General features: G+C 56.2%; 1 protein-coding gene across 8 annotated transcripts in view; it reads right to left on the reverse strand.

The window, feature by feature from the left end:
- Positions 1–11,252: 11,252 nt before the first annotated feature.
- Positions 11,253–16,184, reverse strand: part of CHD2 (chromodomain helicase DNA binding protein 2) — a 112,877-nt gene continuing 107,945 nt past the window's right edge. For all 8 annotated transcript variants that reach the window (XM_069559321.1, XM_069559319.1, XM_069559325.1 and 5 more), the window contains one exon: positions 11,253–14,607. In XM_069559321.1, the coding sequence (XP_069415422.1) occupies positions 14,274–14,607 (334 nt within the window). In that variant the 3' untranslated portion in view covers positions 11,253–14,273. The remainder of the gene's footprint in view (positions 14,608–16,184) is intronic.

A 16,184-nucleotide genomic window follows, 5' to 3' on the forward strand; every position in this document is an offset into this window, starting at 1 on the left:
TTTTGGACTGTGTGTCAGAGTTTGTTTTCTGAACGGACGTTGGTCCTTCGGGGATGGTGGGTGTCGGTGGTGGGTGTCCCCTTACAGGGGGCCGTCCCCCCTGTGTATATACCTGGGGGGGGGCAGCATGTGAGTGTGTGTGAGAGAGCTGAGTGTTGTGAATGCCTGCAGAAGGGGAGGCAATTAAACAACCAAAGCCCCCTACTTCTCTGAAATTACTTTCCTTGCTATGAGCTGTCTTTGGGGCTTGAGGGGTCCAGGTTCCCTTGCAAAGCTGGCATCATCCCCAAAACAGATGACCGCGTGCTACAGAGTCTGACATGACTGAAGCAGCCAAGCACAGAACAGGGACTTCCCTGGTGGGCCAGACTTCACCTTCCAGTGCGGGGAGTGCGGGTTTGATCCCTGGTTGGGAGCCAAAATCCCCCAAAACATAAAATATCATAAAAAACATACAGTGTCACCAAAAAACATAAAAGCAATATTGTAGCAAAATCAACAAAGATTTTTTAAATGATCCCTATCAGAAAAAAAAAATGATTAAAAAACACATAGTATCATCCCACTTTAAAGCTATCCAGTGATTCAGGCGTGTATATGGACGTGTAAAATGCACGCCCATTTTACAGACTCCAAAAGAGGCTCAGGGAGACTGGCCCACGGTTCCTCAGCAAAGGCAGGGCCAACATGTACACCGAGGTGTGTTTTGTCCCCCAAATCCCTGCCAGTCCGTTATACCAAAGGCCAGGTGGCAGACGAGCTGCACTGTGACGCCAGGCCACGTCCGAGCCTTTCCACGGTGCCAGCTCCGTGACTTTGGACCCGTCACTAACCTCTCTGAGCCTCCATCAACTCCCTTGTAAAGTAGGGGGTGCCCATCCCCTAGGGTTGTTCGAAGATTCAGCAAGTACATTCCTGTGAAGCACCAAGGGCAGGGCCTGGCACAGCGCGCACCCGATGTTGGTGCCACTGCTGTCCTGCGGCCAGGGGGGCCGAGTGAGATGGTGGGGGAGGGGAGGGGAGAGCGCCGCAGAGCCCTGAAGTGCGGAGCGCGGGCAACCTAGACTGCGCATGCGCACCACCCCAGAGCCGAAGTAGAAGGGGAGCTCTTTCTAAGCCTCGAGCTTATTTAAGCAGGCTCCCAGAGAGAACCAGGGGCCTCCCAGGTGGCGCTAATGGTAGAAAACCCTCCTACCAAAGCAAGAGACTTACGAGAAGTGTGTCCCACAGGGTCCGTGGGGTCACAAAGAGGCGGACACGACTGAAGCGACTTGGCACACACATTACTGGGCGGTGGGGGGTGCTTCCCCAGTGGCTCAGCGGTAAAGAAATCACCTGCAGTGCAGGAGCCACAGGAGATGTGGGTTCAACCCCTGGGTTGAGAAGATCCCCTGGAGGAGGGCACGGCCCTCCGGTATTCCTGCCTGGAGAATCCCATGGACAGAGGAACCTGGCCGGCTGCAGTCCATGGGGCCACAAAGAGTCGGACAAGACTAAAACGATTTAGCACACGCACACCAGAGAGAACCAGGAGTCTGGGCTTTGGGAGGAAGAACCAGCTTAGAAGGGACACGAAAAAGCTGGGACATCCCACACACGCCTTACCCAGTTACCCGGTCGCCCAAATTGATAGGCTGCCCACCGTCACTAGAACCTGGGATGGAATGAACACTAATGGTGGCGGGGAGAGTAAGTACCACCAAGAGCTGTTGGCAGCCAGCCAGCGCAGAAGGACAGATTATTAAGAAGCTGGGGCACACAGGAGAGAGGAAAAACAAGGAAAAAATCAGGAAAAAAAATCAGGCCATGAGATGAAAAGGCTACGGCGGTCGCCAGATAAGAGGCTTGGTTTGGAAAGTGTTCAGGACCTTAAACTCTACCAGCTGGAATTCTTTCCAAGTACCGTGCCACTTGCTGCCCTCCTGAACATGGAAATTTGCACTTCATCGTGGATATGGAACACGAAGTCGTGAGTTAAATGATTCCCAGGAAGCAGCTTCCTCTGGCTCCGCAGGCTGGGTTTGGAGCAGAGACGCTCCAAGGCCCTGAGCCTGGAGGTAAATGCATTAGCAGACAGAACTCGGGCCCTCTCCTTGCCCCATCCCCACTCACCAGGAACTTGGACATCTTGGCAAGGCAGAATTCTTAAGGATGGAAGACAGGGGAGAAAGGGCCGTTAAACACAAAGGAGCATGGGTCGTTCGTAATGAAGGGGGCAGATTCTGGGAGGAAAACAGTGGAGCCAGGCCAGAGGGGTCTCTTCAGAGTCAGGCCAGCGTGCAGGGTGGGGGCAGACTGGCACAGAGCGGGGGTGGCCTTGGTCCCGGGCGGCCGGCCGGCTTGGCATCTAGACTGGCTCTGCCCGTCGCTGACTGTGTGGTCTCCCTTGCATTTTTTGAACCTTGGATTCCTTATTTGTAAAATGGAATTATGAGTACCTACCTCCCAAGGCCATTACAGAAATCCGATGAGCTAACATTCATAAATCACCTCGCACACGGGTCCTGGCGCTCTGGCAGAACAGAGAGGCCGCCAGACACGACCCTCATCCTGCCTTTGCCATTGCGCGTGTCCCTTGGCTGATTGGGTTCCACGATCATGGGTGCTGGGGGTGCGACAGAGGCCAGACACTCCATCTTCTGTTCTTGGTGAGACGGGCCCCTGACCAGGCAGTTGGTGACCAGTAGCCATGCTGTGCTGGGCTTCCCTTATGACTCTAACAGTGAAGAATCTGCTTGAAATGCAAGAGACCAGGGTTCCATCACTGGGTCAGGAAGATCCCCTGGAGAAGGGACCGGCTGCCCACTCTAATATTCTTGCCTGGAGAATTCCGTGGACAGAAGAGCCTGGTGGGCTACAGTCCATGGGGCCTCAGAGCTCACTGAGTAACTAACACTTTTGTTTTTTTCTGTTTTACAGCCATGTCTCACTATATGTTCATCCATCATTTATGTCTGACTCTTCACGACTCCATGTACTATAGCCCCCCAGGCTATTTTTAAAAAATGGTCTCAGAAGGATGGGCTTAATTAAGAAACTGTACCGGCCAGCAGGTGTGCAAGACATGATGTGTGGGGGCAGGCGTGTCCCCCAGCGTCACTCCAGCCTCACCCAGAGTCGCGCTGGGAACCCGCATGGATTTTTCTGCATTTCAACTCACTTCTGTCCCCTTTGTCCCTCCCTCCCGCAGGAATCAGAGCCCTCCCCAGGCCACCCCCTGTAGCCAAAGCAAAAGAATCTGGCCAAGCAGATCTGCCTGGGGAAGAACACACTCGAATCATCTGCTGGAAACGGGCTGGGGCCTGGGTCTCAACTTCACTCCAGGCTCCTCTTGCGCACAAGCCCAGCATCAGCGTCGGCTGTCTCTGGGGCTGGGGCGCTTTATGAACGTGGGTGAGCTGGCTCGGGCTAAGGCGATTGGAAGTTGGTGGAGAAGCAGTCTGCAGCTCGCCGGAATGGAAACAGCAACAGAGTGTGGCCCACCCGGCCCAGGGCCAGGCCCTCCAGTCAGGGCGGGGCTTGCGCCTTGGGTCTAGTGGGCCCGGATGGCAGCTGGCATGGGGACACCTAGGCAGAGAGGCCCCAGCCCTGCCCCCTCCTGACTGTGTGGTAGGTGACCTGTGATGGCTCTCAGCCTCAGCGCCCTCACCTGTAAGGGAAGATGACTGCATGTCCTCTGCAGACAAAATGCCAACCTCTGCACCTGCCCTGAACTCACAGTTGCTGTGACCATTTTCACAGGAGCCCCAGAAAGCAGATGCCACCTGGCTTCGAGGTAAACCCCATGCCACCATCTGCCCCTCCCTTTAGGATCCCCACAGCAGGGGTGGCATCAAGCCAAGGTTCTGGTTGCTCTGGGGGCGGCAGGGAATGGGGCCAGACCCTCACCTGCAGGCTGGGCACATAGGGGGACGTCAATGGGCCCTGGAGAGAAAAAGGAGGGCAAAGAGGGTCCCCCAGATCTGAAGTCTGCAAGCCTTGGGGTCAAAGGCACCTGTGGATCCTCAGCGGGGTCACCACCGTACAGGGGCGATCATCAGCCCCCCCCCCCAGCTGGGGTACAGCCTTGTTGCAGCTGCCAGTGCAGATCCCGCTCCCAAACGCATGGAGCCTGGAGCCCCCCACCCTGGCCTAGCCAGGGCCACCTGCCACGTGCCAGGTGCCCTGATGACTGTTTGATCCAAGGACTGGTGGGTCACAAAGGAGCCCCGTCCAGCTGCCTCCTTCCTGAGGCTCAGGTGACTGGACTCCTGGGCTCCATCAGATGGGCCTGGCGAGCAGACAGCCCTCAAGTCAAGGCTGGGGGGCCTGGACCCCCAGGGTCAATGCCAAGGCCAGCAGGACAGAGCAGCTCCAACATCTGCCTCCTTGAGTTGATGCACCCTTCCTGGGTGGGAGGAGGGGGGTGATAGATCCCTCCAGGAAGTGCCCAGGCCCCTCCCTCTGGGGGGGTCCAACCTTCCCTTCTCTGCCATCTGCACAGAGCCTGGTGGGCGTGTCCCCTGCACGTCTGATCAGGGACACTTCATTTAGTCTACACACATTCAGTGAGACCCGATGACGTGTCTGGGGCTGGGCTGTCTGTTGGGGACACAGCAGGGGTCCCAGGCCACCGCCTGGGACAGATCACAGAGGGTGGAACTGCAAGGCGGAGATGCGAATGGCCGGGGGAAACGGCCCAGCGCTGGTCCTCACGTTGCTTGCCTTGTTCTCTGGCCTTGAGCCAGCCACATGCTGGCCCTGAGCCCGCATCTCTAGTCCTGGGGAAGGACCCGGACAGGGTCACAGGGCCATCAGGAGGATAAGACAGTACCCATCAGAGGCACTTGAGTGACAGTCAGAGAAGTCACTGGCCGGGCAGGGACCAGCTCTGCCTTTAGAGGCGGGAGCAGCTGGAATGGAATCTGAGCTCCACCACTTCTCTTTGTGATCTTGGGTGAGTCATTCCAAGTCTCTGGGCCTCCGGATCCCCAGCTGGAAAATGGGGGAAAATCCGACCTCATAGCAATTTCATGAGGACTCAAGGAGAAAGCACAGTAAAGCAACAGGCCCAAAGTCCAGCACCCGATAACCACCTTCTGCAGATGGGGGCGTCTGCCCACCTGCCTGTCGCTCAGGTAGCTTCATTCACTCACAAGTCAAGGCCAAGACCAGCTTGGGGCTCCCAGACACACATGACATCCAGATGCTTTCTAGGGGCTAATATTTCCCCGGTCCCCTCCAGGGCTGGAGTTCATTTGATGATTTATGAGGTAGGGATAGAATCTTTATAATTATAGCTTCTCTCAACTATAAAATCAAGACACATTTATTAATTAAGCCCAAACAAAACTACAAGACCAATAAAACACAAAGGGATAGCATTAATTTAAGCAATGGGTGATGTTTCACAGCGGCTAAGTGGGCCCTCCCCACGTGATAGAGGCCGGAGGCGGGCCGCCTGGGCCAAGGTCTTGCCAGCTCGGCTGCGCATCATCTGCCTCCCCACCCCCACCCCCGCCTTTGACTCCGAAGACCCTAGGAAGCCTGTCGTGGGTGTGAGTCCCCTCGACCACCCAGAGAGCCAGCGTGGGTGGATCTCTCAGCTCCAATACTCCCCTCAAGTCCCAGGTTCTTTTCTCCCTCCTGCCCTTCCTAATGACTGAAAAGATGTTCATCGAAATGGAAACATAAAAGAATTTAAATTATTCTAGAGATCTCAAAGTCTTCCCAGGTGGCTCAGCGTTAAAGAACCTGCGGGCAATGCAGGAGCCACGGGTTTGATCCCTGGGTTGGGAAGATCCCCTGGAGGCGAGCATGGCAACCCACTCTGGTTTTCTTGTCTGGAGAATCCCATGGACAGAGGAGCCTGGCAGGTTACAGTCCATAGGGTTGCAAAGAATCGGACGCGACTGAAGTGACTTGGCACACAAAGATCTCAAAGGACTACCCTCCCTGTATCTGTAGGCCCCAACTTTGGGAAACACTGAACTAGGACCCGGCAGGACAAGAATTGGTCAATCTGATTCCCATCTGCATCCGCTGTCCCAGCAGGACTCAGGGAGTGAAGGGGCGCTGGCTCCATGCAAGGGACAGAGTGATCCAGGACAGGGTTCAGAGGAAGAGGCAGGGAGGCCCTGAGTGGGGGACCAGGGGCCACAGGGGCCCAGAGCAGTGTGGGAAGAGGTGCCCCCAAAGGAGACAGGAAGGCCCACGGAACCTTCATCTCCAGCCTCCCCCAGGGCATGGAAGGCAGAGAGTGGGCTGGACCTCACGACAGGTCACCAGGCCCAGGCAGCTCCGAGGAGCCAGCCACCTTGGTGATGGCTCACCCTGCCGGAGGCTTGACCCGGCCGGGCATTGCTCCCCATCAAACGGGTAACCCTGGTCCCCACCCTGCAGAGGTTAACACTGGGCCCAGGTCATGGCAATCGGGGAGCAGCCTGATCTTAAGTTAGGTGGTCTCACCAGCACCCAAACTCTCAGCCTGGCTGCTTTGAGAGCCCTGGTCTCCTCCCCACTCTATAGGCGCTCCTGTGTGAGCCCACAGAGCTCCCCTCCCTACTGTGGCCACTACCCTAGACCTCGCTGCCTCTTCACCCTCCTGCCTGGCACAGGGAGCCTGGGGCCAGGACCTGGGTGCCTCCCTCCTGGGCTAAGACAGCCGGGGGACCGTGAACACATGTGCTTGCCCAGCATAGCCAGTCCAGAAGCTATGATGGGAGAATGCTTAGCAAATTGCTGGTACTTAATACTTCCCCCCTTGGTGGCTAAGATGGTAAAGAATCTGCCAGCAGTGGTTCGATACCTGGGTCTAGAAGATCCCCTGGAGGAGGGCATGGCAATCCACTCCAGTATTATTGTCTGGAGAATCCCATGGACGGAGGAGCCTGGCAGGCTACAGTCTAAGTGGTTGCAAAGAGTTGGACATGACTGAGCAACTAAGGCAGCTTACCAAACTTTCCCCCAGGCCTCTCCTCATCACCCTTCCAGTTATTTCCCTGGACCGTCCTAAAAATCCAGAAAATGAAGAGCTAATGGCACGCAGGCCAGGCAGCCTTGGGGAAGTTGTTCCACCGCCCAGAACTGGCTTCTGTCTGCCTTAAATGTCCCCCTGGTCCAGGTGGCCTGCCGACTGGGACCTGAACTCTGGTCTGACCCCCAGCCCACTCATCCTCCAGGGAAGGGGGCACCCCAGGCCTCCTCTCCCTGGATTCCCTCTCTGGGCACTGCACAAGAAAGAGCTCCAAGCCTCGCACCCCCAGGGCCCTCGCGGAATCGGGGCTCAGGACTGGAAGTGAAGGAGACCTGGGGCCCGCTGGGAGCCCCACTTCTCAGCGGGGGTGTCAGCAGTGACAACGTGGGGGCAATGGATTACCCTGGGGGCTCTGCCAGCGTCTGTGGGCACAGGGAAGGGACAGACAGGAATGGGACAGCAGGTCAGAGAAGGTGGTGGAGGAAACCAAGCTCCAGCTGCATCTTGGGGAGAAACAGGATTCTTCAGGCACCAGGAGGTGAGTGAGGTAAAAGCCACTCAGTCGTGTCCCACTGTTTGCGACCCCCTGGACCATACTGTCCATGGGATTCTCCAGGCCAGAATACTGGAGTGGGTAGCTATTCTCTTCTCCAGGGGATCTTCCCAAGTCAGGAATCGCACCCGGGTCTCCCGCATTGCAGGCGGATTCTTTACCAGCTGAGCCACAAGGGAGGAAGGGGAAAACAGTGGCTAGAAGCCAGTCTGCTGATATCTGAGGCTGCAGGGGCAAAGGTTTGCCTTTGGCTGGAAGGTTTGGGCTGGCTGCAGCCGGGGGCGGGGGCACTCGGGAGACGAAGATGAGCCTGGAGAGCTGGTCAGGTCGTGCAGGGCCTCGGACCCCTTCCAGCGAGCTTAGAGCTAAGGCGAGGGTCACAGGGAGCCGCAGAGGGATGCCTGGGCCTCGGGGCTCAGGGCAGCGCCACCCGCCGCCGAGTGGGGCTGGGAGGGAGGAGAGGCCGGCACTGGCGGAGCCCGTGCGTCCCCGCAGGCTGGCGGGAGGTGGCCATCGAGCGGGGCCGCCGGACCACCCCGCGGGCAGAGAGACTGCGCGGCTGGCTGACGCCCGCCCGAGGATGGGGCACGGCTGGTGGGGGCCGGCGAGGCCGCGCCTCCCTGCAGCCGGCACCTTCCTTCTCTCCCCAACCCGCCACACGCCCGCAGGGACAGGGCGTCTCCAGGTCTCTGGCTCGGGTGCGGGCTCACAGCCCCCGGGACCGACCCCCGCCCCATCCCGGGGAGCTCATTCCCAGGGCAGCGCGGCCGGCCGTTTCTAGTGGGAATCTGCTGCCCTCTGCAGGACGGTTCTAGAACCGCGTCACTAGGACCCTCCAGCAGAGACCCGGTGCTGATCCCCAAAGCCAAGGCGGACCCCACCCAGCCGGCGCGGCCAAGAGCCGTCTCCAGGTGTGGTTCCCTGCAGCCTCAGCTCAGTTCGGTCACTCAGTCGTGTCCAACTCTTTGCGACCCCCTGGACTGCAGCACGCCAGGCCTCCCTGTCCATCACCAACCCCCAGAGCTTACTCAAACTCATGTCCACTGAGTCGGTGATGCCATCCAACCATCTCATCCTCTGTCGTCCCCTTCTCCACTTGTCCTCAGTCTTTCCCAGCATCAAGGTCTTTTCTAATGAGTCAGCTCTTTTCATCAGGTGGCCAAAGTATTGGAGCTTCAGCTTCAGCATCAGTCCTTCCAGTGAATATTCAGGACTGACTTCCTTCAGGATGGACTGGTTGGCTCTCCTTGCATCCAAGGGACCCTGGAGCCTCAGGACGTGCCAACATGCCCCTTTGATAATATGGACAGATGCCAAGGGACCCTGCAGGGACCTCACGCGGGTCAGCACAGCCTGGCCGGAGGCTCTCACATAGTTTGTGTTTGAGGCTTGGAGGGGTGGCAAACTGCCCTAAGAACGCCGGCTGGTTCAAAGCCAAGTGTGCCCACCTCCCAGGCCCATGCCTCCCTGGGTCGGCCCTCATGCCGTCTCAGGCCCCCGTCCCTCTCTCCCTGGCACGTATGTGACATCACGCCCTCCTACTGCATACTTGTCCAGGGCGTGCCCCCCGCCCCAACCCCCAGCTAGGAGATCGGCTGAAAGAGGGCAGGGTCATAGAGCCTAGCACAGAGCCCGGTTCAGGGGAGCACCTCGCTCTCATGATTTCGTCCCAACTCTGTCTCCCCCACCAGACTGGGAGCCTTGAAGGAGCCGCCCTCTGTCTCCGTGTTTACCTGGCTCCAGTCCCCACTGGGCCTTCCTCCTGTGTTTAATCGTCTCGAGCAGAGCAGGCTCTGTAGAGGCCCCCTGCAAGGCTCTCAGGACGGGCGGCTCCCACTGTCGCGTCGGCTCCAGGGTGAGGGCTGTTACGCTCTAGGTACCCCCAACCTTCCCTCCTAGACCCACACCTCCGCCCCTCCAGCTGAGAACTGATGGATGCTGACTGTTCCGCGTCGTCCTCGGGGCTTGCAAACCTCTCTTTTCCATGGCCGGAGTTCTCACTTACAATCCACCCTTAACCCTAGGAGCCGTCTGCTTCCTGTGCAAATGAAGGTGAAAAGGCCACCTGTCTCACAGCACACAGAGAGGGGCCAAAGGGACGAGGGATGGCTTCCCTGCCGGCCCCCAGACCACCCCTGCCCCCCAAGGCCATCTCAGTGCATGGGGTCAGTGGGGACCCTGCTTCGGTAACAGTTTCCTCTTGGGTCACAAAATAAATTCACAGAAAGGTGTGAACCCTCTGTGGGGCAGCTCTGGCCCCAGAAAGTGGCTGTCATTCTTGGAGGTCAGAAGTCTGTAGTTAGGGACTTGCCTATATTCCACACGAAGTCCTGTCACGGGGCACAGAACTGACCAGGAGTCCCCAAGACTCAGCCCAGGGCAGGACCCCACCAGCAGTAGCGGGGGCAGCCCCACAGGCCCGGGTTTCTACAGATGTTTGTCCGGATGAGCCGTTTCTTCCTCCCACCGCACAAAGCAGAACAAATCCAGGTTGGGAGGTGAGCCCAGTGGTTGTCCAACCTCAAAATCTGATGGAAGAACTGCCTCAGGCACAGCTGGTCCTGCTCCTTTAAGAGCCACAGGTTGGAACCCGGAGCTGCGGGTCTGGCAAACTGTGGGGCCTTGTGTTTCAGTTAAGTGACCTTTCTGTTGGCGCTAATTGAGGAGGACTTGCCCGGATGCCAGACGTGCGGGGGCCCTGCCAGGGAGCAGGGAGGGGCCCGAGCCTGCTCCTTCCAGTAAAAGGCAGGCGTTTTTGGCAGCGGTCAGTTTAGAAGCCCGGCTGCTATTGTAAATCATAAGCTGATTATTGCACTTGTTCTTAAAGTTTCCGATAGCGGTTCCAGGCAAGCTGTGAGTTGCAACACAATTGAGAGTTAAGTTTATGGTCAGGAAGAACCCTGAGCTCTTCCTGGAGTCTCTGACTCCCACTCCTTACGCTGGAACCCCAACGCAGCCGGGCAAGGGAGGCCCCCTGCAGCAGTGTGTCCTGGGCGGGTGCCACAGGAGTTCACCCCCAGGCTCCAAGTGGACACGCAGGCCTACCTGGGGTTGAGAATTAATGGAAGACCTTTGTGAAGTGTGGTTTCAAAGTCACCAAGTGTTGGTGAAAGCCCTGGGGTCTGGCAGGCCTCTCCGCCTCCTGTGCAGACGGTCTCCACGCCGTGCCACCCTCCCTCCGCCTGGGCCTTGCAGGAGCTGAGCCGGCCCCTGCGCCAGATCCCTCGAGTTAACATTTGTGTCAGTGTTGCCATCATAAAGCGCTCTTTCCTCCTTCAAGAATATACGGCCCAACTGTAAAACTACCCTCAAGGCTGCAGGCTGGCGCAGACCCGGCCGTCTGGCTTCCTCCAGGGGGCTGCAGGGACTCCCGGGGATGGCCCCCACCCGGTGTGACCCAGCTGCAACTCGGAGGGCAGCTGCTCCACATGGACCCTGGTGAGCGCAGGGAAGGCAAGAGGACAGCAGTGGCTGGCTGGGGACTGTCAGCCTCTGCTACTTGGAGAGAAGTCTAGAACCGCACGAAGTGTTAGGTTCTGGACCCAACGACAGAACGGGGGCCCGGGGAGCGGGAAAGCTCTGTTTCAGAAGCTGCCCAAGAATCCCAATGACCCAGCACCCGGAGGAAGGGAGATGAGGTGGTAGGTGCGGTCACAGGTCACGCCAATGCAATGCACCGTGTTCGCCTGATTCTAAAAATCCTCAGTAACACTTTTTAATATATAAGAGTCAAAAGTACAGCAGTTTTACAATGTAGGAAAATTTAATACATACTATATAAACAACATTATTTACATCAGAAATCACTAGGACAGTGGCATTTTTCACAAATATAAATTAATTACTGTTTAGTCAACAGGTTTTAAAAGTCCACAATTTTACAATAAAGAAAAATCACCCGTCCCCAACCAAGTGGGGCGCAGATGGACTAAAGCAGCCTGGACCCCTGGCCTGGCTCTCCTCGCCAACACGGCCGCCCCTAGACGAGCCGGGGGCCCACCGCTCCCGCTGAGGAGTGGGTTTTGGTCTGTAGGATTTCCGTGTCGCTGTGTGAATTCCTAACGGGGCTGCATTTGCACCATGCGCCCTGATGCGGCCCTCAGCTATCAGGTCAGAGTGTCTGCAGCATGACGGGAGAGGCGTCCTGGGTTCCCATCGGAGGGTGTGAGCAAGGAATGGCTGAAAAGGGGGGAGCCCGGGGCAGCAGCTGATGGGGGGCCAGTCTGGGGTTACCGTGACCTCTGCGGGGACGAGGGTACACACATGAATCCGTGCTCCTGGTCAGGTTCTCGGTGGTGCTAACTCTCCTCTTCCTCGGCCCCTTGCCCTTTCTACTTAGTAACTACATCCTTCAGAGCCAGTCTCCATGGAAAACCATCCTCAGAGACTCGGGGGCGGCTTCTCCCATCCACGAGAGAGAGAATTCCTATCTGTGCAAATTTCTGGTTTTGACAGAAGCATACAGTATTCATACTGACGACAATGAGGAAATGCTTTCTTTCTCCCAACCCACTCTGCAAACACACTCCGGCACCTAAAAGAGATGCTTTTGTGAGGACACCGTGCTTTCTGTAATCCACTTAACACTGGTCTGGCTGACACTGCCTTCTGCTGCAGCGTATGGCACTAGAGGTCCTGAATGTGGACTAACGGCGGCCCCTTTGTCCTCATGATGAGACATCTTCGGAAATAACTCACACCTCCTATCAATTTCAGAGGAAAAAAACCCAAAAACCTTGAGGTCTGAAACGCAGGCCCTGCCAGTCCTCCCCTGGCCCCTCTAACTGAAAGGGTCACGACCCGACCTCCTACAGGGGAAGCCGAGCTGGGCCTGCTCTGCAGACCCCATGGCCCGTTGATGGCTTGGGGACCTGCAAGCCGGCCTGCCCTTCCTCTCCGGCCCGGGGAGTGTCAGTACTGCAGGGAGGGAACCCAACCCAAGCAGAGGCGCACTTTCCTATCTCCCCACAGAGCACTCAGGCATGGCCCGGGTGGGGTGACTGGCTGGGGCTCCGCTGTGGTCCCCCGGGCTGTGCTCCGGGTGCGCGCTCTACAACCCAGGCTGAACGAACCCTAGTACCAGGAGGAGAAATGGACCAGGAGGTGCTGAGCCCACGGAGCTCCCCACACCAGCTGGGCGGACCCAGCCTCTCACGAGGACCTCAGCACAGGCGAGCCGAAGATGCTCTGGGGAGCAGAGCGCGAGAGCCCCCCAGAGCTGCCCACAGCAAAGGCATGAGTGGAGCTGCCCGGGAACCGCCGAGTGAGTGACGGTGACTCAGGAAGTCCCCTGGAGAGGAGCAGTTAGTGTGGGGAGCGTGACTGTGTACACCGAGGGAAGGGTTTCCACCAGCTCTGAGCCGGGAGACTCACAGGCTCACTGCACGTTCAAGTCAGTTATTTTGTCTCTGTCTAGAAAGGCCTCTGCATACTCTACTGGTGAGTTCCATTGAAGGTGAACAGAACGGAAGGCCCCAGAAGCAGGAGCGCTGAGGCTGCTTAGTTGCTGCAGCTAGCCTGCCTCCCAGCCCCTCCTCCAGTCCAGCTCTTCCTGTCTTAAGCTCAGTCACCCTGTCCTTGAAGGCTTCCAGTTTGGGGGGAAAATGAACTTAGGTTTGGACTCAGCTCGACCTCATTCTAAACGATACGGAGCTCAGTTCTAATGATCTCCAACTAGCAGTACAGCATGTTCACCACAGGGAGTAACTGATTGTGTCTGGCCACCCACCGCACGAGTGGCAGACGTGTGAGTCCATGAATTCTCCTTCCTCAGGTTGTGCAAAGGGAACCAAGATGAGCTGCAGATGGCGACCCACCACCGCACGGACCACACCACCAACCCCCCCACCCCCAGGCTGGGAAACCCATCCACCCCCCTCCCCAGCGTCCTGCCCCAGTGCCGCCAGCACCCAGCCAGACACAAGCCTGCTCCCTCCCCGTCCTCTCCAGTCCTCTCTGGTGGATTCCCGAGCCACCCCGCCCTGCACTCAAGGCCTCCCAGGCAAACCAGCCCCCGCCCACTGCAGCCTGAAACTACTATCTTCCCTGGTCGGGGGCCGGGGACAGGGGTGGGGCTGGGGGTTGGAGTAAAGGAGGCCCACGCAGGAGACCACACCTCTGAGACACAGTGTGGGGAAATTTAGTGTTGCTGGAGAAGAGGCCGTGGGGGAGGTGGCTCCCCACCCCCCGCCCCTCCACACCACAGCTGTCACACAGTGAAGCTCGAGTGTCACTTCTGAGGACACGTCTGAGGGGGTACCTGTTCCCCTGCAAGTCCTGCGGTGCGAGATCCCACCCACGTGTCCGCTCACCCCATCAGCAGCATCCGTCTCATCAGAGTGCACCAGACCCCGTGCGTCCAGCGGGTCCCAGCAGCCTTCATGCACTCGTGCCTTCCCTGGCCCGGCACTGAGGTCCAGGGTGACAAAACATTCACGACTCTAAGACCTCCCCTGCCTTCACTGGGAAACAGCCCGTGAAGCTGGCAGACAAAACCATCACCACTTCCTCCTGGCACCCATCCGAGTGGGAGGCCAGGACCAGGCCGGAATGCGATGGGTGCCCAAGTGCAGGAGGGGGTGACCCAGATCAAAGCTGGACTGAGCCGAAGGCCCCCACACTCTGAGCACCCCTCAGCAGCAGGCTGACGGCAGCCCCGCGTCCAGAAACGCCCTCTCGGGTCTGGGGGACCGGCTCCTGTGGATCAGACCAAAGACATCCAGGTGCTCCATGACGCTCGCGCTGCCCTGCTTTCCAAGCGGTCCTTTATGTTTTCCTAACATTCCAGTTATAATCTGGGTTGTTTTTCTGTTCTAGTGATCTCTCCAAAGGAGACCGATGATCCAGGGGTGACTTGGAATCGTGAGGAGATTTCTGAGAAGGGGGTGAGCGAGGATCTGAGACTGCGGGGTGCAGCGGCGGTAGGGGCTGTTTATACTCCCCCAGTTTGTCTGTGTGGAAAGAGCGGTGATGGTCCGAGGGCCCCTGGCCGTGGTAGCCCATAGGGGGCCGGTGATCAGACATTCGTCGGAAATCCTGCTGGTGGTAATTTTGAGGCCTAAATTCATCAGATCGCCTCCGCTTAGAGTCATGATGGTGCCTGAAATAGAGACACAAGAGTCAGCTGAAGACAAAGGCTGGATTCCCACGCCTCCTCCGTCATCCACTGGCTCTTCCTCATGCTGGAGGACACTTCCAGGGACTGAGCCATACTTACATTACTAGAACTCAAAACCAAAACCAAACTAAATAACAAAGGGCTACTTTATACTTATGGCAAAACACAGCCCATGAAATGACATGAGCCTCATCAAGTCTGCAATGAAACGAGCACAAACTTGACTCACTGATGGCTTTGTAAACTCACATTCCCTTCAGGAAAACTGGCAAGAGGTACAAACACTTTCATGCTCCTCAACCAGCCCAGGAGAAAAAGAGCCCCAGAAATTACTTTCTAAGTTATTAGTAAGAGCAAAAACTCAGGCAACCTAGATATTCAACAGTAAGTACAGCGTTAATTACTTTCAAACAGACTCAATGTGAAGAATATTAAGATTTTTAGTGGGGACTATGGTGAACTGCTTGTTATACTGTTAACAGAGAAGCTGTAAAAGCCGACAACAATCCCCAACTCAATGGGCAAAGGACTTAGAGAGCAGACACTTCTCTAAAGGAGACGCACGGCGACTCCGAAGCACACAGGAAGGTGCTCAACATCTTTAATGAGCATTAATCACCAGGCAAATGCAAGTCAAAGCTGCCGTCAGGATGGCTACCTTCAAAACGCTGAAAATAAACGCTGGTGAAAATGGGGGGAAACTGCAATGCTCATACATAGCTGGTTGGGACTGTAAAATAGTTCAGCTCTAGTGGAAAACCGTTTGGTGCTTCCTTAAAAGTTAAACACAGAACTACCATATGACTAACAACTCCAATCCTAGGTAAATAACCCCAAAGCACTGAGAACAGATATTCAAACAAACACTTAAATACCATGCTCACAGTAGCACTATTCACAATAACCAAAAGGCAGAAAAACTCAAATGTCTATTAATGAATGAATGGATACACAAAATGGAGAATGTATTCGGTTGACGCAAAAGTAACTCTGGTTTTGCATTGTTGAACTCTGCCATTTGATGTTGAAATACATTCTTAAATAAATGTGTTTATGTTATACATCATTTTAATGTGCATTTCTCAGATGACGGTTTTTGCTAATAACACATTACTTGCTATTTCTGTTTATTTTAGACTACAGAAATGATGTTAGACTAGAAAGCAAATTCGAGTGATTTTCTTAATGAGTTCAAAATGGGTCGTAAAGCAGCAGTGACAATTCGCATCAACAACGCATCTGGCCCAGAAACTGCTAACGAATGTGCAGTGCAGCGGCGGCTCAAGACGCTTAGCAAAGGCGCCGAGAGCCTCAAAGATGAGAATGCAGCGGCCGGCCATTGGAAGCTGATGGCAACCAACTGAAAGCAATCACTGCAGATGATCCTCTTGTAACTATACAGGAAGATGCCAAAGAACTTAGCATCGACCATTCTGTGGTCATTCGGCATTTAAAGCAAACTGGAAAAGTGAAAAAGCTCAGTAAGTGGGTGCCTCATGAACTGACCACAAATCAAAACAATCATTGTTTTCTATAAAACATCGATCCATTTCTCGGAT

The sequence above is a fragment of the Ovis canadensis genome, chromosome 18, assembly GCF_042477335.2.
Source record: "Ovis canadensis isolate MfBH-ARS-UI-01 breed Bighorn chromosome 18, ARS-UI_OviCan_v2, whole genome shotgun sequence".
Taxonomy (NCBI): domain Eukaryota; kingdom Metazoa; phylum Chordata; class Mammalia; order Artiodactyla; family Bovidae; genus Ovis; species Ovis canadensis.